Source organism: Pristiophorus japonicus, chromosome 5 (assembly GCF_044704955.1).
Source record: "Pristiophorus japonicus isolate sPriJap1 chromosome 5, sPriJap1.hap1, whole genome shotgun sequence".
NCBI lineage: Eukaryota > Metazoa > Chordata > Chondrichthyes > Pristiophoridae > Pristiophorus > Pristiophorus japonicus.
In genome coordinates, this window is record NC_091981.1 from 24283226 (window position 1) to 24309677 (window position 26452).

The window sequence follows — 26452 nt, forward strand, 5'->3', positions numbered from 1 at the left end:
GATCAATTAGTGAATGACCAGAATTGGTACATTATATATAGCAGTAATGTCAAAACAATGGCATTAGGTCCTTTGAAGGGATTATTGTGAGGATCCAAGAACAACATAACTGGCATGAGTCTTACAGCTTGATTCCTGATAACTGGAACAATCTGGGAGCAGGTGACCCACTCACAACTTACTTCTAGGAAGTTATAGGTCTTCTCTCCATATAGTCGATTGGCCACTTTCAACAGGTACGAAACATCAGCTCGGTTAATGGCTGATTGTAATTTCTGGAATCCAGAATGGAGATCTCCCACTTGATCAAAGTGGAGAGCCTGTTATCAGAATACATGGACAAAACAATCATCAAGCAACGAAGTGAAAAAGGGAGCTACACGTTATAATCATCCATTTTCAACTTTTCTTTTTCAGACAATTTTCTTTGCCTGCTTCCCAAAAGGCTTTTATTTTGTGCTGGGATACCATTCTACACATGCTGATCACCCTCTAGTATGTCACCAAACAAGGCATTCTTCAGGTCTAAGCCTAGAGAGTGAGTGTCAATAGCTTATTCAAGCTCGCAGTATTCCATAATTTTAAATGTTGCTGTGTAAAAGTTACTAAATTATAAAGACAATTTTGATATAGACATAAATCACAGTTACTAGATTTGATTATCTTAGTCAACACTGTTGGGAGGAGACACATTCAACTTGCGTTCACTCTCATCATAATGTACATACACAGCACAGCAATGCAGCATTATCAACCTGTAAACTGAAGTGAATGTATGCTCACAGGCCTCAGTGATAGCCAGGTAGATGTGCACTAAACATTTAACGAAACATAGACTCCATTTGTCAGATAGCCAAGTCCCACGCCAGGGACTTGAGCACAAATATCAAGGCTGAAACTCCAGTGCAGTGCTGAGGGAGTGCTGCACAGTTGGTGGTGCCGTGATTCAGGTGAGACATTAAACCGAGGCCCTTGCTGACCTCTCAGGTGGACGTAAAAGATCCCATGGCACTATTTTGAAGAAGAGCAGGGGAGTTATCCCCATTGTCCTGGCCAATATTTATCCCTCAATCAACATCACTAAAACAGATTATCTGGTCATTATTATATTGCTGTTTGTGGGAGCAAGCTCCTACAAACAGATTATCTGCGCAAATTGGCTGCCACATTACAACAGTGACTACCCGTCAAAAAGTATTTCATTGGCTGCAAGATGCTTTGAGACGTCTGGTGGTCATGAAAGGCGCTATATAAATGTGTGTCTTTCTTTTGTTTTTAGCTATATATGCACACAGGTCACGGAAAAACTATCCAAACAGGCAAAAAAATGCTTACATACAGTCACAAGGCAGCAACAGATTTTCAGCCACCTAATTAATTGACTAATCACAGGTTTCCCAATCCTATTGTCAGTCACCTGTAGCAGGCGGCTGGGGAGGGACCAAACACAACAACATTGAACCCTGTTGTAAAGCAAAACTACAAGCTTCGTGTAGCAGTGAGGTCCCTGTGGATTATCACCCTGAATGCAGTGAATTAATGGAAATAGTCTTCCTCAGTGTAAAGAAGAATGGCTGGTTATAAACTCCACAACACTCCTGTGCTTGGATCAGAATGCATTTAATTTAATAAAATAGGGTTGAATTCTCCTTTAATATAACTACAATAATAGACTTTGGATATTCATAATACACACACGAGCTACGTTTAATCTATTTTATCCTGACAAGTATCGGCCTCATCGAGAGCTACCATGGAGTTGCCCGTATTAGGAGTTTGCCAGAAGCATGGATTTATCAAACAAAATGCACACTCAAGACAGTTAAAAAAGATTTCAGCTATGTCTTTTGCTCTGAATAATTTCATACATACCTTTGCCATTTGAGATGCAGTATTATTTTTTGCTCCAAGATAAACCATGGCCAACGCACTGGAGATGCTGAATGGAGAAAAAAAGATGTTGCCAGCTTGATTCTCTTTAATCAGCTTTCTGAATAGGTCAAGGGTGAAATGGGAATTTGCTTTGCTCAGGTCCTCCATTGTTTAAAACTGCAAGAAAAATGAATATAAAGCGCAGATGTTCAGAAAGATTTTAGTATAATAAGGCTCGCAAGAAACTTAATGAATTACCAGAGTTTGCAACTGAAGATAGGAATTGCCTTATGAAGAAACGCAAACTGGGTGTTGGTCTGCAATGAAACAATTATAGCCTTCTCTGTAGAATTGGATTCAGGTTTTATTCCCTCCATGTCTAAAATTGAAATATTATCATTTCTCATTAACCAACGTGTTGAAGCAACAAAGACTTGTGTGTCAAGGTACATTTTGCCAAACCAGCTTTTAAATCAACATATTCCAGTGAGCCAAGTTAAATTGCTGAACCATCAATAAATCAGAAAATGCGTCACTATAATATTTGGAAACAAATATGAAATAAAAGTAAGTAGTAAGACCGCATTATTTCTCCTTATTTAGTTGATCAAAACCCTTTATGATTTTGACCATCTCTATTAAATCTTCTCTTACTCTCATCTACTCCAAGGAGAACACTCCCAGCTTCTCCAGTCTCTCCACATAACGGAGGTCCCTCCTCCCTGGTACCATTCTTGTAAATCCCCTCTGCACCCTCTCTAAAGCCTTGGCATCTTCGCGAAAGTGTGATTCCCAGAACCCAGAATTGAACACAATACTCAAGCTGAGGCCCAACCAGTGTTTTATAAACGTTTAGCATAACTTGCTTTTGTACCCTATGCCTGTATTAAGAAAACCAAGGATCCCATATGTTTAAAAAAAAAGCTTTCTCAACTTGTCCTGCCACCTTCAAAGATTTGTGTACATATACCTCGAGCGGTCTCTGTCCCTGCACCCCCTTTAAAATTGTATAATTCAGTTTATATTGCCTCTCCTCATTCTTCCTTCAAAAATGTATCACTTTACATTGCTCTGCATTAAATGTCATCTGCCATGTGTCTGCCCATTTCACCAGGCTGTCTGTGTCCTCCTAAAGTCTGTTACTATCCTCCTCATTGTTTACTACATTTCCGAATTTCGTGTCATCTACAAACTTTGAAATTATGCCCTGTACACCCAAGTATATGCAAATATTCACATTGAACATTTCATGTTAGTGCGAGGGAATGGAGCAATTTCCCATGACAGGCATTCACTCTCAGCATGACTCCATTTATTTCAGCGAAATGGGTCAGATGGAGAGTAAAGCTTCCTCTGCTCTGGGCCACTTCAGTGTTTTAACACCAACTTCAGCAATTGACGTCATTTCACGTTCAAAGTCGCATATTGAACATTTATTTACCTGCAATAAATATCAATATCTGAGAGCTGTGAACTGTGCCACCACATTAAACTCCGTACAGCCATTAGTGCGTCTTGCTGCAGGTATTGCCATTTTGAAACCTCTACTATCTGGAGACAGTTCAAGATCAAGACAGTTTGATTCAGTTAACGCGCAACCACCAAAAACTATTGGTGTGAAGGTACAGCGCCAAATCTAATGAACATACACCTCACCCCGCTCCTAACCTCAATTCATCCAAAACTCTGCTTCCCCTAACATATCCCACATCAAGTTGATAGAATCATAGGCTGGAATTTTACCAGCCCTGCGAGTGCGGGTTTGGAAGCGGGCCCGCAGTCAAAGTGGCCGTGATTGATAACAGGGCGGGATCCCACTCTGAACCAGCCTCCTTGTCAGTTTCCAAAGTGTTGGGTCTGACTGCGGTTCACAGACACGACACCAAGCCAATTAATATCATTAAGATGTAGTTGAGAAGTATTTAATAAGAATTTTACCGGGTACTTAACATTTTGACATGTTTTTCATAAGCTTCCTGTCGCTCGGGCTTCAAGTTAGGTAAATGTGTTGGGTTCTCAATGACTCTCCTTTGCTTTGACTAGTTGACAGCTGCAGAAGCAATCTCTCTCACCATTGACAGATCACTTCTGTCATCTCAACTTGAGCTGCCATCGATTCCAGCAGCATCGGCGCCCTTGAGAAAATCTCACCTTGGTCCTCAGAATCCCACCACGACCAGCCTCAACACCAACATCACTAAACACAACAGCATCACCACCAACAACACCAAACTTCTCCGCAATCACCTGATGCTGCACAGGACACAGGGCATCAGCACCCGACCACATTGCTGCCTGGGATGCCAGGTTGGTACTACCCCACACCAGCACCACAAGTCATTCCTGCAATGGCCAAACCATTCCTTTCATACTCATCACCACTGCAAGGGTTACCCTTGGGTCTCACCATTCACCGCAACTCATTAAGACTCTTCCAAAGGTTCACACAAATCTGTCCAAGAAGGCAACGTGTTCAAATAAAGATTTCAATTTTTGACAACTCATTGGCAGAAACTCTACATGAACATTGGCTAAAAGACCCAAGTGTCTATCCTTGTGTGTTGTTAGTTGGTATGATTGGACAAGGATAAGGGTGAGTATAAGGTGTGGCTAGTGAGATGGGGATGTGATAATGTAGATAGAGAGAGGGATGAGTGGAGGTGCAAGGTAAGTTAGTAAGGATGCACAGGAGTAGGTTAGGAAGGCAGAGTGATGGGGATGTGATGAGTGGCACAGCAGGATGAGGTTCAGTTGGCTTTGCAGTAACGTTTTGTGATCTGCTGAGATCACTGAAAGGTTTGCAGCCAGCTCCTCTTGATGACCTCCCTGCTTGTGCTCTCCTGTGCAATGTGCAACCAGACTGCGTAGGTGTCCTGGGGAGGTCTCTTCAGCTGATTGGAAGGGAAAAGAACCTACCTGCATGCTGTGTCTCCCTCCATTAGCATCTAGAGGGAGTCATGAGCGAGGCTGGGTGCAGTCATTGACCTCTGTGCAGTGTTTGTCAGTGTTTGCAGCAGCTCAATGCTGCAGAACACTGACAGAACAACTGTCAAAATCAATGTAGCCGTGGTCCCTTTAAGGAAACTGGCTAGTGACGCGTCATCAGACCCGCTTCCTTTTAATTGGCTGGAAATCTCGCAGGGTTCTTCATGCAGTGCGGGCTGGAGCGAGGAGCAGTGTCTCCACCCGCCACCTACCCCGGTCTCCCAGTGGTTGGCGAGAGCGCGGCCATAGAATCTTACAGCACAGAAGGAGGCCACTTGGGACGTTGTTCCTGTGCTGGCTCTTTGAAAAAGCTGTCCAATTTAGTGCAGCCACCCCACTGAGCTTAGTAAAACTGCTACATTTAAATGGGCAAAATGCTGGTTAAATAAATCAATAGTTTGCTGGGACACAACTGCCAATAATTATTGCATTCGCTGTTTCCATCAGTAGTGCAAAAAATGACTGAATTAAAACAAAAGTATTTTGAATTAAAATACACACATCTAGCGAGTGTGCGCCCTTCGTACATTGTAACCGATGCAAAGCAATCTTTAATAGTAGTAATATAAACAGAAAATGCTGGAAATACTCAGCAATCAGGCAGCACCAAGGGAGGGAGAAACAGAGTTAACATATCACGTCAATGACCTTTTGTCAGCAAGTCTGACGAAGGGTCACAGACCTGAAACGTTAACTCTGTTTCTCTCTCCACAGATGCTGCCTGACCTGCCGAGTATTTCCAGCATTTCAGTTTTCATTTGTTCACTGAAAACCAAACAAAGTGGATCAAAGTTTCGAGGTTCGCAGGCTTCCCCCTTGAGCCTGGATTTCGATCCATTGCAAGGAAACAGCCCTTGCACAGCCACTATGCAAAAACCGAGATTACAGTCAAACATTTTGCTGGTTGATTTTTGGCTTAATACATCACAAACAGTGACTACACTGCAAAAGTACTTCATTGGCTGTAAAGCACTTAGAGACGTGCGATGGTCGGGAAAGACGCTTTATAATTCCAAGTCTTTCTTACTTCAAAGTGGAGTTTGCCTTTCAAACACAAATAGAGCCTGTTTGCACAGCGTCAATGGAAGTGGGCGGGAGGGATGAGAAAATTGTTAAAAGCAAACACTATTAACATCTGTAAAGGTTCAATTTGAGGGATGAGATCATTTTAATCTTTTTGAAAATCTTGCAGAATCTTCCAGTAAATATCTGTACATAGTATTCCCTGTGCTTTTTAAAGCCAATTACTGTACGTGTCAAATAAATATTTAGTATCACACCATTTAAATTTACAAGTTGTAATTAGATAATAATACACGGGGTTTCTATGTTTCCTGATTGGCTAGTGAAAGGAGCACCACCCCATGTCATCCCAGGTACGCGTACGCATAACAGTGCGCCCCGGGATCTGTGGGCCATGACACAGTGCCTGTTGTAGAGAGTAGAAAGATATATATAGACTTAGGCATTAGGCACCTGCTGGATATTTAAAACTCACATAAGCTTAAATGGACACACACATAAAATGGCTGCCCAGGCATGATGGGAAACCAGATAGTCAAACTGTGAACTGTTGAACGTTCACTGACCGAGCAATAACCCTGTGCGGCCCACTGTAGGAATGCCTGGGAAGACAGAGATAAGAAGGAAACCATCTCCTGTGAACAAGGCCATAAACCAATTAATTCCCCAGGAAGAAAGATAAGAGGGAAGCCATTTGCTGTGAACAAGGTCATAAACCAATTAATTCCCCAGGAAGAAAGATAAGAGGGAAGCCATTTGCTGTAAACAAGGCTACAAACCAATTATTTCTCCCAGATGAAAGAACTAGGGAGAGAACATATAAAGTCATCGATCAGCCCAAGTTGACAATGGTTCCCTGGATACTAGGAGAATTCTATTGGGTTAAAAGAACCTATATGTAATCTATAATCGTTGTGATTGGCTTGTGTCCAGCCGTGATGGGCTGTGTAACTGTAGTAAACTGTTTTGTAACTGTTGTGAAACATATAAAGGTACATGTAACTCTTTGTTCTGTGAAGAGAAACCTGGATACGGTCCTGAGTTTTTCCTTCCCGCTGAGCGTAATAAAAGCTGCTTCAGCATTGGAACCGACCCTGAGTGTTGAGTGATTCTTCTAAGAAAACACTAGCGCTAACAATGGCGTAGTCGGCAGGATTTCCCGGAGTCGCTGGACGCCCATGGAAAAAACCCGGGTGAGTATAAAAAACAATTTTTAAGTATAAAGGGTGCGGAAGGTGGAAGCTGGTTGATCGACATGAGGAGACGGTCTAATATCTCAAACGCCTAGCCTGAGCCTGAATTAAGAGGACTTTTGTCCCACGTGACGGCCAGGAACCAAGTAGGCGTAGGGAACACACTTAGACCGTGGGATCGTGATACCGAGAGACATCTTCCGGACCCAGTAGTGTAATTTGAAATACCCTGGGATAGAACCAAGCGGTGTACAGCGGCTAACGGAATCCAAACCTGTGAACAGGGTCGGACCAACGGGCTGAGCGGTGGTAGGTAGTCGTTAAGGATACGTAGAGCACTGCGGGAATTGCTTAAACGCGTTTTTAAGAATTGTATAAGTTTGTGCAACAGCAGAACTTGTGACCTGACAGTAGCCAAGAGACAGTTTACTACAAGTCGCGCTAGAAAGAAAGCGGACCTCTGAGAGTAGATTCCTAACGGTACTAGTCCTACCCAGGAATGGCCATGAAAACAAGTAAACTCGAGTGGGGACCAGAAGGGTCGCTTACCCGCCACCTGGCGGAAAAACAAAAGAAGCTAATTGAAAAAATGATTAAAGCAGGGTGGAATCCTCAGGAATTAGTTATGTGAGGAATTATTTAGATAAAACTACGAATTCCCTGAAAGGTCATGGATCCAAAAATAGAGCCGGCCAAAACAAGAAGAGAGACTGTTGTAAATGTCTGATCGTTGAGTGAGAAGTGTCTATGTGATTTTTGACTGCAGAATGAATTTTTTTATGTTTTCATGTTCCGAAAGTCTGGTTGGAAGAGGAATGCAAGTGTCTGTTTATTTTAGAAACAGAGTGAAAGTCTTTTTTTAAACCCTTTGTAATGTTGTCCTGTATGTGGGAAGTTTTAAGACATTTAAGTTAGAAACGCAGGTGTGGATTTATTCGGATGATAAGTTACGGAGCTAGGAAAATAAACAAATAAAGAATAGGTTTGTTGAGCAAAATATTTATTTGACATGCTCACTTACTTGCCGAAAGAAAACATGCAATGATTGATTGGGCTGAAAGACATAAATTTAGTCTCGGAGTGAGATAAAGAATGCTTTAAAAAAAAAAGAGCTTCTAAAAAAAAAAGTTTTAAATAAAGATTGAAATTACAAAGTTTGAATTGGGATTTTGAGATATTCAGAGAAGGCACAGGAAATACTGAGGTGGATTTTAAAAAAAAAAGAAAAAGATTAAATTAAATCTGATCAGGTCAAACTCCTGGGCAAGTGGCGAGCTATCTGCGAAGGTGTAAAAGGAACTTTTGGAAAATGTTAAAAAAAAACAGCAAGCTTTAGTAACGACTTTGAAACTGGAGCATTTTGAGATAACGAAAAAGCACTCAAACTCTCAAAGATGGACTTCATTCCAGTTATGGAGAAAAAGAAAAAGATAAAGACGCCACTTTGAAAGTAAACAAATGATTTTAAATTAACAACTTTATGGAGTTACGAACCCTCCGTGTAAAATACAAAACCTAATTTGAAGAAAGGAAAAAAAGATGTAACGGACTAAATGGAAAAAGACATAACTTACTAAATACTAGTTGATGTTTGCTGTGAAAAAGATATTGGTTTAATTAGAAGAGGAAAAAAAAAAATTGGAATAAGTAAAAAACACTCTACATGGATTCGAATTTTCAATTATGAAAAAGTTTCAATGCAGTTTGAAAAGATTTCCAAAATGGACAGTGTTTATCAAAAATGTCCCGAACAGTCTAAACAAGCAGGAGGGTTTTGAAGATAACGAGGAGAAAGAGAGAAATAAAAAAAAACAGAATTGAATTTCAGTAAACAAAATTGCTATTGTATGTGTGGTCTTGTTTTAAAACCATTAAAAAAAAAATTCTTTGGCAAGTACTTGAATTAGAAGTTAAGAAAACATTGGAGTTTACTCTAATGATTTATGCTGTTTTTAACGGATTCCTAATTTCGAAGCCAGTTTTGAAGGCACAAAGACTTTTTTTCAGATGATTACGTGAAGTCACGTAATGACATCAGGTCTTCTTACAAACCTGGAAAGGAGTTAACCCTTTCCATTGACAGCCGTGTTATACTGAACATTATTAATTTGGATTTCTTAATAGGAAAAAAAAGACTCACCTAACAGAGGAAACAAAAAATAAAAACAGAACTAGCTTATGTAATAATGCTTGCCTGATACAATAAAGAAATAGATATTCAATAAAACAAATTGAAGAGTTAAAAGCTAAGATAAACAGGCTGGAAGAGATAACAGGACTAGACGGATAGTGCAGTGCGCAGCCATAGCACCATCACCTCTGGCAATAGAGCCAATGTACCCCACGGTGGGTAGGTGTAGTCCACAAACCAAACCTAACGGTAAAGCAGACAGCGATGTTTGGAGGAATAGCTTTGGCCTTGGTCATAGGAGTTTGGGTAATATTTAAGTGGGTAAAGACACGGGCGCACGCCCTACAGATTCAGCTCGAAATGGTTCGATTATAACCTTGTGCTTCTGATTTTGCAGGGTGACAGGGACACTCGTAGAGCAAAAAACTTAACCCCTCGTGACGACCAGGCCGTCTGTTTAAAATTACAGATAATACTTACCGGAATGGGAATACGAACGGCGCTACTCGTAATATGGATAGCCCTGCGACATACACGAACCCTGGGCAACACCGACGGACAGCAGAGCACGCTGGAAATAAACAATTACATGAACTATGGAGTGTTGTTCAATTTGACGGACGGAATATGTGTTCCAGCGACTAAGGATTGGAGCAAGGACAGAACTTATTTTAATGCATGGTTACAAGTGAATCCTAATAAGGACCGGGTATGTGTACAGTGCTCCACGGGTATAAGGAGCAGCTGCATTAAACGGAGGGATGTCAAAGGGCCCGATGAATGTACTTTCGGCATAATTTGTGCACCTCCGGGACAATCCCAGCAATCAGTCATCCGCAAGAAGGGAATGGGGCTGTGTGGGTATTACGAGGAGGCGGGGGCGGCTGCAATATCATTGTATGTATGTTTCTCACCCCCTCCAACACCGCGCCCCATAAGAATCACTACATTGCCCGAGGAACTGCCTTGCCCCATAACTACGAAGGGACCAGAGAATGGGATTGTAATGTACAGCGAGGGGGAACTGTTGTATGATAATGTTAGACATGAAATTGTGCCTGTTCTGATCAATATTTCAGGCATCCAGATGCTGGAATACTGTACAGAACAGTCAAGGAAGATGTACAATGTATTAAGTAAAGTTGTAATGCAGCAGGCTGCCGATGCAATGGGTGCCAGTAGGTTCCGGGGACAGGGGTTAGCCCCCAGGATGAAGAGGGAAATAGTAAATGATGTTGCTACCGTTTTCAATACAGGAACCTCCGTAGTGAACTCGATAGACATACAAGGGTTAAACGAGAGGGTAGAACAGCTTAAAGGGGTGATGAAGGGGTTATTGGAGAGGGAGGAGCAAAACCAGGAAGACCAGGCCAACCTAGGAAAGGAGGGTGCCGAAATCCAGTTGGATGGCATCTTAGTCCTGGAAGCTCACGCCAAAACCATCAATCACCTCATTGATAGAGAACAAGAAGATACAATAAAGCAAAGACAGGGGCAACTCTGTCATGCTTATGGTCTGTGGATGGTGGGACAGATCCGCCACAACCTCGGCCAGATCTAACGCGGGGAAGTACCCGATTGGATAGACAGTTCACATTTAGCTCAGTTGGCGAACCAAAGGGGGACACTGGATAATTGTACTCTGAAGGGACTGACCCGAGTATACCCCGCAATTCCAGATTGCCAGATGGGTAGGATAGTCCTGTTGATCCCTATAGCAACGCCGGACTCAGGGCCATTCCCCTTATACCAACTAGAGAATATCGGAGTAATACGGGAAAATGTCTCCATACGCTACTACCTGACCACCACCTCTGCCGTTCGTCGAAACAACATACTTACTGGGATTTCCCTAGCAGATTGCAAGCAAAGGGGGGGAAATCACAGTATGCCCTCACCCGGTGGGCCGAGGTGAACTAGACGAGTGCGGGTTTAACCGAACCAACGGGTGTGTACTAGAAATAGTGCCCGCACACATGCACTTCGCGAGGGCAGGCTACGGAGGGAGGGGAAGATACTGCGTCTCTACCACAGAGCGTTCATACCAGTATAATGACCTGCAGTGCCCTATACCGCAGCCAAACTTTTGCTTTACACCACGACGACCTGTCGCGATCGGGCAAGCGCATATCACACAAGTTAGGCGCCGGAAGTCCGAAGTTATTGAAGTAACTGATCAGCTCCATGATCATTTACAGGATTATGACGAGCCAGAGCAGGTCCCTATCCCACATCTCACCGAGGTATTACGGGAGTTAAGGCTCAGAGTGGGGCAATCCGTAAAAATCTATCACCAGCTACAAACTAAAATCAAAGAACTGGAAGAAGATACCGAGGTAGACTTACAAAGTCAGAGTTGGTGGAGAAAGGTCTGGGACTGGGGAATAAATGTGAACATCCACCCATGGATCCGAATTATTTCACACACACTGGTCGGTATACAATTAATCTTAGCAATAACATGGGGCGTGATGGCCTGCCAGGTATGCAGGCGCCACAAACGGCGGAAACGGACTAATCACCGTTCCCTGGATATTAAACAAGTCTGTTTGATAAGGGGACGGGAGGAGCTAGCCTTTGTTAATTTGATTTAAGCAACCGGAACTCCTGAAACCGCGTGACTGGCCAGCACGTTGAGGCAAGGAATACCGGGCTGTGCACAAATATCAGATAAAGGCAGTATTTCGGTTAAAAGGGGACTAGGACTAGTCCCTTTACCGAAAGGGGGAATTGTTGTAGAGAGTCGAAAGATATATATAGACTTAGGCATTAGGCACCTGCTGGATATTTAGAACTCACATAAGCTTAAATGGACACACACATAAAATGGCTGCCCAGGCATGATGGGAAACCAGGTAGTCAAACTGTGAACTGTTGAACGTTCACTGACCGAGCAATAACCCTGTGAGGCCCACTGTAGGAATGCCTGGGAAGACAGAGATAAGAAGGAAACCATCTCCTGTGAACAAGGCCATAAACCAATTAATTCCCCAGGAAGAAAGATAAGAGGGAAGCCATTTGCTGTGAACAAGGTCATAAACCAATTAATTCCCCAGGAAGAAAGATAAGAGGGAAGCCATTTGCTGTAAACAAGGCTACAAACCAATTATTTCTCCCAGATGAAAGAACTAGGGAGAGAACATATAAAGTCATCGATCAGCCCAAGTTGACAATGGTTCCCTGGATACTAGGAGAATTCTATTGGGTTAAAAGAACCTATATGTAATCTATAATCGTTGTGATTGGCTTGTGTCCAGCCGTGATGGGCTGTGTAACTGTAGTAAACTGTTTTGTAACTGTTGTGAAACATATAAAGGTACATGTAACTCTTTGTTCTGTGAAGAGAAACCTGGATACGGTCCTGAGTTTTTCCTTCCCGCTGAGCGTAATAAAAGCTGCTTCAGCATTGGAACCGACCCTGAGTGTTGAGTGATTCTTCTAAGAAAACACTAACGCTAACAGTGCCCAACTCCGCAGTGACACAGCGCAAGTTCTGGAAGCGGGGTTCTCACCAGGTAAGTGTGGATTTTGTTTGGATGTTGGCGGTGTGCTCCTGAGCTACGCCGCCGACCACAAATTCGGGCCCAGTGACACAGAATGCAATTTGGCCACGTAAATAATCGCCGTTATCCTGCCTCCTGCCCCACATCCCCACACAACCATTCTACCATCTTAGTCCTAATGCTTCTAGCCTTCATGTATATATATTTTAACATAAATCAAGATCCCCCAGTGCCTACTTATTCCTGTGGGCCAAAATTGCCCCTCCCGATAAAGGTGCCTGGCCGCAGGAAAGCAGTGGCCTTGTGGCGGCATGGAATGGCTGCCGACTCCCCGTGGAGGGGCCGCCATTTTATAAATTGCACTACCTCAGGAGCGGAGCAATGCCCGGGACCGCTGCGCCCATTTTCCCACCATGGTGTGCACGCACCGACCCCTTACTGACTGGAGGGGGACCCCTCTCGTGAAATTGCCCTTTACCCGAAATTGCCCCGCGGGAGAGGGTGCCCCCGACAACTTTTGCTGTTGGTGCACTCTCGGGGAAATGGCACCCCTCTTGGATGCCAGACCACTAGCCCGGCCAAAATCCTCCCTGGTGGCCCAGTGGACCTCCCTAAAATATCTACAGAATTCTCAGCGGCTCTCCCCTTTAACTGAAGGCGAGAGACGTTGTGACACATCAGCGCGATGACATCATCAGCGCGGCGTTGATGACGGATATCTGCGGACACTCCGTCCCGCCTCCACTTCCGCCCTGCTAGTGACGGCCACTCCGCTCCGACCTCTGCCCCCCCATGATGATCCACTTCCATCCCGCTGGATAAAAACCCCAAGGAGCTGAATTTCGCCAGAGAGGTTGCTGCAATAGAGCACGTCAGAAAGGGTAGGTGCACCCCAATTCCAGCAGAGGCCAATTTCTAGCCCCTGGTCTCCAGTTCATGTGTGCCTCTCTGGGTTTCTCGGTGGTGACCCACCTGTTGACTACTTCCTCACCCACAATCTGTCTCATGGTGGATCCGGATTCTTTCCTGCCTATCTACGTTCAATGATTCTCAACAGCTGCCTCAATGATCTTGTAAGTTTCAATGGCCCACCTTCATGTCCAGGAAACATTTACTCTTTTCCTGAAAAGTACGGGTCTGGAACCTCCAGAAACACGGAAAATGGGTTTGTTTTTGTTGATGAACTATAAATATATCGTCACTCCTCAGGCAAATTTAGGTTTGTAAATTTACATGGTCTATCCCATCTCGGAAATGAACAGCCGAATCACAACTCCGAAAGTGGAACCGTGTGTATTTCACTTGTTCACAGTACAGTCCAAGAGAGAAAGGACAGATTGCACATGGGGGGAGTGGACGGTGTTTATCTGCTGCACTAAAAGGGAATTGATCAGGAAGTTAGCGAAGGTTTACAGCGCTGACACGGAAATGTAGTGTCACTAAAACCCCTGGCAGAGATATAAAGACACTTACCTTATGCGCTGCTATCGTTCAGCATCCAACACTTCCTCTCACTGTCTTCACTTTGCTCTGTGCGTCGCCTGTGAGGTGCCTTTTAACCCGGAGTCGCCGCCCCTCCAACCCCGGATTGACAGGACTGCTCTGTTATCCATCACAGCGGAGGCGGTCCTCTTACTGGGGACGCAAGGCGTTTCCTCATTTTTTGAAGTTGTTGCAGAATTAACGTTTTGTGATGAACTGAGATCATTGAAAGGTTTGTGCCACTGCAGCCAGCTCCTCTTGATGACCTCCCTGCCTGTGCCCTCCTGTGCAATGTGCAACCAGGCTGCGTTGGTGTCCTGGGGAAGTCTCTTCCGCTAACTGGAAGGGAAAATAACCTTCCTGCGAGCTGTGTCTCTCTCATTGAGCATCTGGAGGTAGTCATGGGAGAGCCTGGGTGCAGTCATTGACCTCTGTGCAGTGTTTGTCAATGTTTGCAGCAGCTCAAAGAAGGAATCCGAGAAGTGATCTTTGAAGAGTACAAGATAGTTAAGAGAATGCAAGAGGAGGTTAATCCAGAATACTATAAATTTTAAAAGTGCGAGTTGGATAAGGGGACAAAGCTTCAAACTGGTAAAAGGACTAAATTCATGAAGTTATTCACAAACAGATCAACATTTGAAGTAGGCTTTAGATACAGTAATGAAGATAACAACTCAAATCATTGAAGAAACAGTTAAATGCTATAATGGGGGGTGGAGGAGAAGGGTATTGTCTCAGACTGGATGAATTAAGATGTTGTAATCCATTTTGGCACAAACCATTATTAAACCAGATAGGATGGCACCTAAAATTAAGATCAGATTCATCATGATCATGTTACTCTGGTCCCCTTATTACATCAAATAAATGGAGATAACAAATAAAGGACTGAAAAAAAAGTCTAGCCTAGAGTTTTCAAGCTTTTATATGTGAGACCCCCCTCACTACCAGAGGACTGAAGCAATGTGATTTGCAATCTGAGCCCCTCCAGTAAGAGTTTTTATTTCTATTCATTTATAGAAGAGTATTAAATAAAATGACAGTAATGTTATAAATAATTGTGTAAAATCATTAAAAGCATCAATATATGCATTTTATTTCATTCTACCCCATTTATCTCAACTGCCACTAAACCCCACTCTTGCAGGTACCTTGCAGATCCCTAGAAATCCCTGAGATTATCACAGGGTCTGTTGACGCCACTTTGAAAACCACGTGTGTAGACATTACCCAACTGATCTAACCGGGGTTGGATTGCAGTAGCTGCAGGCCCGGGCATTGTGTTTAAGGAGAGGAGAGTCTTCAAAAAAACAAAATGTTGCGTCTTTTGTTGTGCCTGATGAAGAACAAGAACGGATGATCAGCCACAAAGTCAGCTGTTCTCCTGGCACTTCGCAATAAAAGGATTGGTGCTGTGGCAGCAGCGGCTTCTGTGCCTTCTTCATTCACTTCTACAAAGGATTTATGAACAACTTTTGTCAAAACCAGGTCATTTTTCTCCGTGATTCCTGAGAAGTTAGCTTGTGAATCACTAAAAGCATCTACCATCCCCATTAGGGTGAGGGTTGATTTAAGGTCATATTTCTCCTCCAGCTTGTATTGGGCAGTTCGACATCAATCCCCATATTATCCATCATATCTGGGTTGGTCCAGTCCATCAGATTTTCAAAAGTGAGCTGATTGTGAAGCTAAAAATAAAAATGAATCCCATGTTAAAAGACCATCAACAACATGCATTTTTAAAAATTGAGTCGTGAACGCGCTCCGTTGCGCAAGAAGAGCCTCGAGTCCGGGATCTCTGGTGAGCGTTCGACCAAAAGGTAAGTGCGCATCTTTTGTTCAATTTTTAGTCGAACACCAGTGTGAAGAAGAAACCGGGATTTCAGGGCCATTATTTCCAAGTATTATGCAATCTGAGTTACTCCACCCAAGTGTCTTTGTTGCCAGACATCTCTGACATTGCAATGATTTAGTCAGCAATAATGTAGCTGATCAGGCAGGAAAACTAGGATGATGCAAGGGACATTAATAAAACTAGGCCATCTAACACTGCAGGTTTCAACATGACAGCAGACTGCAATTCCACTGCTACCTTCGATGCTTTGATGACATTTTGCACAAGTATATACAGCGGCATTAGGTGGTGGGACACGTTCCCTCTAAGGTGTGCAGCCTATCCTAAGGTCCCACCCAGGTTGCTCACTAGCTGTTGCTGCTGGTAACGATACCGCACATGCGTGGCTCTGCAACAAATTTAAAGGGACCGTGCAGAAAGAAATTAGAGGGAACATTGGTGGTGGGATAGCAGAATCATCATTGGCAATCGGCTGTTTAAGAGGAGTTTACCCTACCTTGCCCAATGAAGTGGAAGTAACTCCATTAAAGCACAAATTTTGTAGAAATATATGGAGGTGAAAGGGAAGTTATAGCAATAATGTATTACTATGACTGTGTAGCAGTTTCCAATCAAACTATTGAAAACCCAATTCATTGCTGTATACTCGTTCTTAAAGTTAGGTGAACAGCACACTACTGTGCTGGGGAAGTTGTTGCTGAAAACTTCCAAATGCAAATCAAACTGGATGCACTTTTAAGTTTACCTGTAATTTTTGAAAACAAAAACCAAATATTACAGCCCACGACTCTACCAAAATCTATTCGATCACCATAAAGCAGTCATGCTCTAGCCCTGGAGTGTAAAAACTGGTCCTTGAACCCTAACAATCCAGCCACTAATACTCTATGCACGTTTAGGTTTTCCTTACTGACTGATGTCCCATTTGACTTTTTTTGGGCAGGACTATATGGTAAGTGTCACTATCTTACATGGCCACTGTTGGTGTGCCACCAGAGGGCACAGCAGTGGAGACTCGTAGGTTACCTGTACAGGTGTGCCTGGCCTAGTATAAAAGGCAGGCCAGCAGGTGTGATCCTCACTCTGGAGTTAACTAGTAAAGGACTAAGGCCACTTCAGTTCAAGTAAATTCACTGCCTCACGGAGTCATTGTTAGAGCATCTAAGGACACAACTGGCGATGAGAATACAAACTTTCACGTGGGAATTGCTACCCTTGGTACGTTGCAGCAGTTCACCGATGGTGATGATTGGGGTGCCTTTGTGGAGAGGCTAGAACATTTTTTTCTCAGCAAATGACCTGGCAGGAGATGACCCGGCCACACTGGCTGATAAGCGCCATGCTCTCCTGCTAACCAGTTGTGGGCCCAACATCTATCACCTTGTCAGGGACTTGTTAGCACCAGCGAAAACAACGACCAAGTCATACAAGGAGCTCGTAACCCTGATCCAGGAGCAACTCAAGCCCAAGGAGAGCAGTGCTCCTCACAGCCAGACACCGGTTCTATACCCACCGACGACCCGAAGGCTCGGAAGAAATTACGCCACAGACCTCAGGAGGCTGGCGGCACCGTGTGAGTTCAGCATCCACCTTAACGAAGTGCTGCGGGACATTTTTGTCATTGGAATTGGCCATGAGGGCCTTCTTCACAAGCTACTGTCGGCGATACCACAGTCACCCTGCAGAAGGCCATCTCTGTGAGCCAGTCATTCATGACCTCGACCTGCAGCTCTAGGCAGATGTCTCACCCTTAGTTCTCAAACCCGGCAGGTACTATGCAGAGTAGCGCCATTCAGGAGCTGGACTGTAGAGCGCAAATCCTCTCAGGGAAGAGAGAACAGGCCCCTGAGTCCCTTAATTCAGAGTCCGCCGAGGGGGGCTAATCGAGTAGCACCATATTGGCGCTGCGGAGGGAATCACAGGGCTCACCAATGCCATTTTAAGGACTATGTTTGCAAAGGCTGCAGCATAAAGGGCCACCTCCAGCGATTGTGTAAGAGAAATAGGACTCACTGTGTCGATGAGGAGTCTGCAGATGGCCATGAATCCAGAGTGGATTATGAATTGTTAGGCAGCGAGGCACCCGAGTCCCATGGGGAGGTACATAGCATGTTTACCTGCACCACTGAGTGCTCCCCGCTGAAGATGGAAGTTGAGATAGCAGGAAGTCCAGTCTTCATGGAAGTGGACACGGGGGCGAGCCAGTCAGTGATGAATCAAGAAGCCTTTGAGAGGCTGTGGGACAATCCGGCTGAACGACCCAAGTTGACCCGGGTTCAAGCAAAACTGTGCACCTACACCAATGAAATCATCCCAGTGGTTGGTAGTGTGAATGTAAACGTACTCCATGATGGTGCGGTGCAAAAGTTACCTCTGTGGATTGTTGCAGGTGATGGACCAATGCTGCTCAGCAGAAGGTGGATGGAGAAGATCCAGTGGAAGTGGGAAGACTTCACCCATCCAGTGATCGAAGCCCTCTGTGCTCAGAGGCAAAGCAAGCCCTCACGTGAGGGTGGATCCGACCCCGATGAGCTGACCAGCACGGCACCCGAGACACAGACCGCTCAGCACGACAGCGTGGAGATGATCCAGCTGAGACGACCCGAACGCATGTTCCAGGCTCCAGTGGCAGGACTCAGGAGTGAGAAAATCAGATCCAGCAGCGACTTCCCAACTGCGGAGGCAGAATCCGGGAAGAAGAGGATCGCCGCAGTCGACATCGTGGACGAAGAAAAGATGGCGCTCGCACCACGAGGCAATGCGCTGAAGACAAAGATGGCCACAGCCAGACCACGAGGTGCAGCATTGATGGAGCAACACGTGGCACCAAACAGAGAAGCGGATTGGGGTAAAGCAAGCAAGGCTCTCTTAAAGTAGGCCGGCAACCCACTACAATTAAAGGGACAGTGCCACATAATTAAGCAATGTAACAAGAATTGTAAGTTAGAGACTAAAGGTGTAACGGACTATGTAAAGTGTGTAACTGACCATGTAAAATGTGTAACTGGTAATCGGAATTGTATACATACAACCAGCGAGGAAAAGTCAGGCGATCGTGATCGGACCCCTAGAGTGTCCATCATAAGTAAGGAAAAGCTGGATTACCACTGCACACAGCCAATGCAGCGGGCAGACACCCATCGGGTGCACACAGGTCCAGCAAGCTACCCAATGCTGTAGCCTGCGTCCCGGGGACCAGTGTCATGCACCACGAAGTGTGGCCACACGCAGCCAACACACACGAGCTGCGAAGCAAGCGACCTCAGCAGGGCAAAGGCACCGGTGGTGATACCATGCCCTGGGTCGGCCCCATCTCTCAGGCAATCGATGGCACCATCTGCCACGAGCCTGAAAGAGCAGACTGCACTAAGGCCATACCCGTAGTTGTAGGATCACCCGCCACTGTTTCCCCAGAGGAAACAAGCATCAGCCAGGATCGCAAATCAAGCGACGCTCAGGCCAGCGAGTCAGCGGTTCACTGTGCATGCTAGACGACAGCTCCTCAGGGAACAGCTGGCACCCAGGGCGTAAAGAAAGGATGGGGGTGTCACAGACATCTGTGAACCTGCCTGATGCTGGGGACCAAGGCAACAGCCCCAACTGGCTTCCCACTGCCAGCACCGGGCACTGATACGCCACCAGACTGCAGAGACACCACCCAGCAGCTCCGGAATTAGCTTGTCCTTACGCACCGGTCTCCGCACCGACATGGCATCTAGCGCTCTTGTCACACCACGGAGCCATGCAAAAACAAAACGCAAAACCCACCAACTGAACTCGTATGTAATGAATGCCAGGAGCCCCCGCCACACCAACGTGGGAAATGGGGAGAACGGAGTGGTTAGGAACACACACTCACACAAACGGCAACCACCAGCACGCTACTGCACCAACTACCCACCCAAGGTTGAGCCGGCCCACTAGAGGTCTACAAGACAGAACCCATATAGAGCGAAGCCCAGAGCACAGTTAATGCAAAGGTGATTTTCACTGAGGGTTCAGGGGGGAAGTCATGTCATGTATCTTACATGGCCACTGTTGGTACTGTATCTGGTGTGCCACCAGAGGGCACAGCAGTGGGAGACTCGTAGGTTACCTATACAGGTGTGCCTGGCCTAGTATAAAAGGCAGGCCACCAGGTGTGATCCTCACTCTGGAGTTAACTAATAAAGGACTAAGATCACTACAGTTCAAGTACAACACACGGCCTCATGGAATCATTGTTAGAGCATCTAAGGACACAACAGGAAATGTTCTTCTTAGCACTGCCACACTGGTGTTTCATTTGGGATTTATTCACCACAGGCTTGTTTGTCTGTGTTTGCAGCAGCTCAAAGAAGGAACCGAGAAGTGACCCACTCACAACTTACTTCTAGGAAGTTATAGGTCTTCTCTCCATATAGTCGATTGGCCACTTTCAACAGGTACGAAACATCAGGTCGGTTAATGGCTGATTGTAATTTCTGGAATCCAGAATGGAGATCTCCCACTTGATCAAAGTGGAGAGCCTGTTATCAGAATACATGGACACAAAAATCATCAAGAAACAAAGTGAAAAAGGGAGCTACACGTTATAATCATCCATTTTCAACTTTTCTTTTTCAGCCAATTTTCTTTGACTGCTTCCCAAAAGGCTTTTATTCTGTGCTGGGATACCATTCTACACATGCTGATCACCCTCCAGTATGTCACCAAACAAGGCATTCTTCAGGTCTAAGCCTAGAGAGTGAGTGTCAACAACTTATTCAAGCTCGCAGTATTCCATAATTTTAAATGTTGCTGTGTAAAAGTTACTAAATTATAAAGACAATTTTGATATAGACATAAATCACAGTTACTAGATTTGATTATCTTAGTCAACACTGTTGGGAGGAGACACATTCAACTTGCGTTCACTCTCATCATAATATACATACACAGCCCAGCAATGCAGCATTATCAACCTGTAAAGTGAAGTGAATGTATGCTCACAGGCCTCAGTGATTGTGCACATCTACCTGGTTAAACATTTAACGAAACATAGACTCCATTTGTCAGATAACCAAGTCCCACGCCAGGGACTTGAGCACAAATATCTAGGCTGAAACTCCAGTGCAGTGCTGAGGGAGTGCTGCACAGTTGGTGGTGCCGTGATTCAGGTGAGACATTAAACCGAGGCCCTTGCTGACCTCTCAGGTGGACGTAAAAGATCCCATGGCACTATTTTGAAGAAGAGCAGGGGAGTTATCCCCATTGTCCTGGCCAATATTTATCCCTCAATCAACATCACTAAAACAGTGATTATCGTATTGCTGTTTGTGGGAGCAAGCTCCTACAAACAGATTATCTGCGCAAATTGGCTGCCACATTACAACAGTGACTACCTGTCAAAAAGTATTTCATTGGCTGTAAGATGCTTTGAGACGTCTGGTGGTCATGAAAGGCGCTATATAAATGTGTGTCTTTCTTTTGTTTTTAGCTATATATGCACACAGGTCACGGAAACTTTATCCAAACAGGCAAAAAAATGCTTACATACAGTCACAAGGCAGCAACAGATTTTCAGCCACCTAATTAATTGACTAATCACAGGTTTCCCAATCCTATTGTCAGTCACCTGTAGTAGGCGGCTGGGGAGGGACCAAACACAATAACATTGAACCCTGTTGTAAAGCAAAACTACAAGCTTCGTGTAGCAGTGAGGTCCCTGTGGATTATCACCCTGAATGCAGTGAATTAAGGGAAATAGTCTTCCTCAGTGTAAAGAAGAATGGCTGGTGATAAACTCCACAACACTCCTGGGCTTGGATCAGAATGCATTTAATTTAATAAAAATTGGGTTGAATTCTCCTTTAATATAACTACAATAATAGACTTTGGATATTCATAATACACACACGAGCTACGTTTAATCTATGTTATCCTGACAAGTATCGGCCTCATCGATAGCTACCATGGAGTTGCCCGTATTAAGAGTTTGCCAGAAGCATGGGTTTATCAAACAAAATGCACACTCAAGACAGTTAAAAAAGATTTCAGCTATGTCTTTTGCTCTGAATAATTTCATACATACCTTTGCCATTTGAGATGCAGTATTATTTTTTGCTCCAAGATAAACCATGGCCAACGCACTGGAGATGCTGAATGGAGAAAAAAAGATGTTGCCAGCTTGATTCTCTTTAATCAGCTTTCTGAATAGGTCAAGGACGAAATGGGAATTTGCTTTGCTCAGGTCCTCCATTGTTTAAAACTGCAAGAAAAATGAATATAAAGCGCAGATGTTCAGAAAGATTTTAGTATAATAAGGCTCGCAAGAAACTTAATGAATTACCAGAGTTTACAACTGAAGATAGGAATTGCCTTATGAAGAAACGCAAACTGGGTGTTGGTCTGCAATGAAACAATTATAGCCTTCTCTGTAGAATTGGATTCAGGTTTTATTCTCTCCATGTCTAAAATTGAAATATTATCATTTCTCATTAACCAACGTGTTGAAGCAACAAAGACTTCTGTGTCAAGGTACATCTTGCCAAACCAGCTTTTAAATCAACATATTCCAGTGAGCCAAGTTAAATTGCTGAACCATCAATAAATCAGAAAATGCGTCACTATAATATTTGAAAACAAATATGAAATAAAAGCAAGTAGTAAGACCGCATTATTTCTCCTTATTTAGTTGATCAAAACCCTTTATGATTTTGACCATCTCTATTAAATCTTCTCTTACTCTCATCTACTCCAAGGAGAACACTCCCAGCTTCTCCAGTCTCTCCACGTAACTGAGATCCCTCCTCCCTGGTACCATTCTTGTAAATCCCCTCTGCACCCTCTCTAAGGCCTTGGCATCTTCGCGAAAGTGTGATTCCCAGAATCCAGAATTGAACACAATACTCAAGCTGAGGCCCAACTAGTGTTTTATAAACGTTTAGCATAACTTGCTTTTGTACCCTATGCCTGTATTAATAAAACCAAGGATCCCATATGTTTAAAAAAAACAGCTTTCTCAACTTGTCCTGCCACCTTCAAAGATTTGTGTACATATACCTCGAGCGGTCTCTGTCCCTGCACCCCCTTTAAAATTGTATAATTCAGTTTATATTGCCTCTCCTCATTCTTCCTTCAAAAATGTATCACTTTACATTGCTCTGCATTAAATGTCATCTGCCATGTGTCTGCCCATTTCACCAGGCTGTCTGTGTCCTCCTAAAGTCTGTTACTATCCTCCTCATTGTTTACTACATTTCCGAATTTCGTGTCATCTACAAACTTTGAAATTATGCCCTGTACACCCAAGTATATGCAAATATTCACATTGAATATTTCATGTTAGTGCGAGGGAATGGAGCAATTTCCCATGACAGGCATTCACTCTCAGCATGAGTCCATTTATTTCAGCGAAATGGGTCAGATGGAGAGTAAAGCTTCCTCTGCTCTGGGCCACTTCAGTGTTTTAACACCAACTTCAGCAATTGAGGTCATTTCACGTTCAAAGTCGCATATTGAACATTTATTTACCTGCAATAAATATCAATATCTGAGAGCTGTGAACTGTGCCACCACATTAAACTCCATACAGCCATTAGTGCGTCTTGCTGCAGGTATTGCCATTTTGAAACCTCTACTATCTGGAGACAGTTCAAGATGTATCAGTTTGATTCAGTTAACGCGCAACCACCAAAAACTATTGGTGTGAAGGTACAGCGCCAAACTGCGGGTTTGGAAGCGGGCCCGCAGTCAAAGTGGCCGTGATTGATAACAGGGCGGGATCCCACTCTGAACCAGCCTCCTTGTCAGTTTCCAAAGTGTTGGGTCTGGCTGCGGTTCACAGACCCGACACCAAGCCAATTAATATCATTAAGATGTAGTTTAGAAGTATTTAATAAGAATTTTACCAGGTACTTTACATTTTGTCATGTTTTTCATAAGCTTCCTGTTGCTCGGGCTTCAGGTTCGGTAAATGTGTTGGGTTCTCAATGACTCTCCTTTACTTTGACTAGTTGACAGCTGCAGAAGCAATCTCTCTCACCATTGACAGATCACTTTTGTCATCTCAACTTGAGCTGCCATCTATTCCAGCAGCATCGGCGCCCTTGAGAAAATCTCCCCTTGGTCCTCAGAATCCTACCATGACCAGCCTCAACACCAACATCACTAAACACAACAGCATCACCACCAACAACACCAAACTTCTCCGCAATCACCTGATGCTGCACAGGATACAGGGCATCAGCACCCAACCACATTGCTGCCTGGGACGCCAGGTTGGTACTACCCCACACCAGCACCACAAGTCATTCCTGCAATGGCCAAGCCATTCCTTTCATACTCATCACCACTGCAAGGGTTACCCTTGGGTCTCACCATTCACCGCAACTCACTAAGATTCTTCCAAAAGTTCACACAAATCTGTCCAAGAAGGCAACGTGTTCAAATAAAGATTTCAATTTTTGACAACACATTGGCAGAAACTCTACATGAACATTGGCTAAAAGACCCAAGTGTCTATCCTTGTGTGTTGTTAGTTGGTATGATTGGACAAGGATAAGGGTGAGTGTAAGGTGTGGTTAGTGAGATGGGGATGTGATAATGTAGATAGAGAGAGGGATGGGTGGAGGTGCAAGGTAAGTTGGTAAGGATGTACAGGAGTAGGCTAGGAAGGCAGAGTGATGGGGATGTGATGAGTGGCACAGCAGGATGAGGTTCAGTGCAGCTTTGCAGTGCAGCGGCCTGGAGCGAGCAGCAGTGTCTCCACCCGCCACCTACCCCGGTCTCCCAGTGGTTGGCGAGAGCGCGGCCATAGAATCTTACAGCACAGAAGGAGGCCATTTGGGACGTCGTTCCTGTGCTGGCTCTTTGAAAAAGCTGTCCAATTTAGTGCAGCCACCCCACTGAGCTTAGTAAAGCTGCTTCATTTAAATGGGCAAAATGCTGGTTAAATAAATCAATAGTTTGCTGGGACACAACTGCCGATAATTATTGCATTCGCTGTTTCCATCAGTAGTGCAAAAAATGACTGAATTAAAACAAAAGTATTTTGAATTAAAATACACACATCTAGCGAGTGTGCGCCCTTCGTACATTGTAACCGATGCAAAGCAATCTTTAATAGTAGTAATATAAACAGAAAATGCTGGAAATACTCAGCAATCAGGCAGCACCTAGGGAGGGAGAAACAGAGTTAACATATCACGTCAATGACCTTTTGTCAGCAAGTCTGACGAAGGATCACAGACCTGAAACGTTAACTCTGTTTCTCTCTCCACAGATGCTGCCTGACCTGCCGAGTATTTCCAGCATTTCAGTTTTCATTTGTTCACTGAAAACCAAACAAAGTGGATCAAAGTTTCGAAGTTCGCAGGCTTCCCCCTTGAGCCTGGATTTCGATCCATTGCAAGGAAACAGCCCTTGCACAGCCACTATGCAAAAACCGAGATTACAGTCAAACATTTTGCTGGTTGATTTTTGGCTTAATACATCACAAACAGTGACTACACTGCAAAAGTACTTCATTGGCTGTAAAGCACTTAGAGACGTGCGGTGGTCGGGAAAGACGCTTTATAATTCCAAGTCTTTCTTACTTCAAAGTGGAGTTTGCCTTTCAAACACAAATAGAGCCTGTTTGCACAGCGTCAATGGAAGTGGGCGGGAGGGATGAGAAAATTGTTAAAAGCAAACACTATTAACATCTGTAAAGATTCAATTTGAGGGATGAGATCATTTTAATCTTTTTGAAAATCTTGCAGAATCTTCCACTAAATATCTGTACATAGTATTCCCTGTGCTTTTTAAAGCCAATTACTGTACGTGTCAAATAAATATTTAGTATCACACCATTTAAATTTACAAGTTGTAATTAGATAATAATACACGGGGTTTCTATGTTTCCTGATTGGCTAGTGAAAGGAGCACCACCCCATGTCATCCCAGGTACGCGTACGCATAACAGTGCGCCCCGGGATCTGTGGGCCATGACACAGTGCCCAACTCCGCAGTGACACAGCGCAAGTTCTGGAAGCGGGGTTCTCACGAGGTAAGTGTGGATTTTGTTTGGATGTTGGCGGTGTGCTCCTGAGCTACACCGCTGACCACAAATTCGGGCGCAGTGACACAGAATGCAATTTGGCCACGTAAATAATCGCCGTTATCCTGCCTCCTGCCCCACATCCCCACACAACCATTCTACCATCTTAGTCCTAATGCTTCTCGCCTTCATGGATATATATTTTAACATAAATCAAGATCCCCCAGTGCCTATTTATTCCTGTGGGCCAAAATTGCCCCTCCCGATAAAGGTGCCTGGCCGCAGGAAAGCAGTGGCCTTGTGGCGGCATGGAATGGCCGCCGACTCTCCGTGGAGGGGCCGCCATTTTATAAATTGCCCTACCTCAGGAGCGGAGCAATGCCCGGGACCGCTGCACCCATTTTCCCA

General features: G+C 44.3%; 1 protein-coding gene and 1 pseudogene across 1 annotated transcript in view; both read right to left on the minus strand.

The window, feature by feature from the left end:
* Positions 1 to 14232, minus strand: part of LOC139264250 (leukocyte elastase inhibitor-like) — a 32422-nt gene extending 18190 nt beyond the window's left edge. The window contains exons 1-3 of the mRNA XM_070880410.1: positions 14181 to 14232; positions 1873 to 2049; positions 183 to 320 (exon numbers count right to left, since the gene is read on the minus strand). Coding sequence (XP_070736511.1) covers positions 183 to 320; positions 1873 to 2040 — 306 coding nt within the window. The 5' untranslated portion in view covers positions 2041 to 2049; positions 14181 to 14232. The remainder of the gene's footprint in view (positions 1 to 182; positions 321 to 1872; positions 2050 to 14180) is intronic.
* A 1259-nt stretch (positions 14233 to 15491) lies between these two features.
* LOC139264057 (leukocyte elastase inhibitor-like) lies at positions 15492 to 22264 on the minus strand (annotated as a pseudogene).
* Positions 22265 to 26452: the final 4188 nt, after the last annotated feature.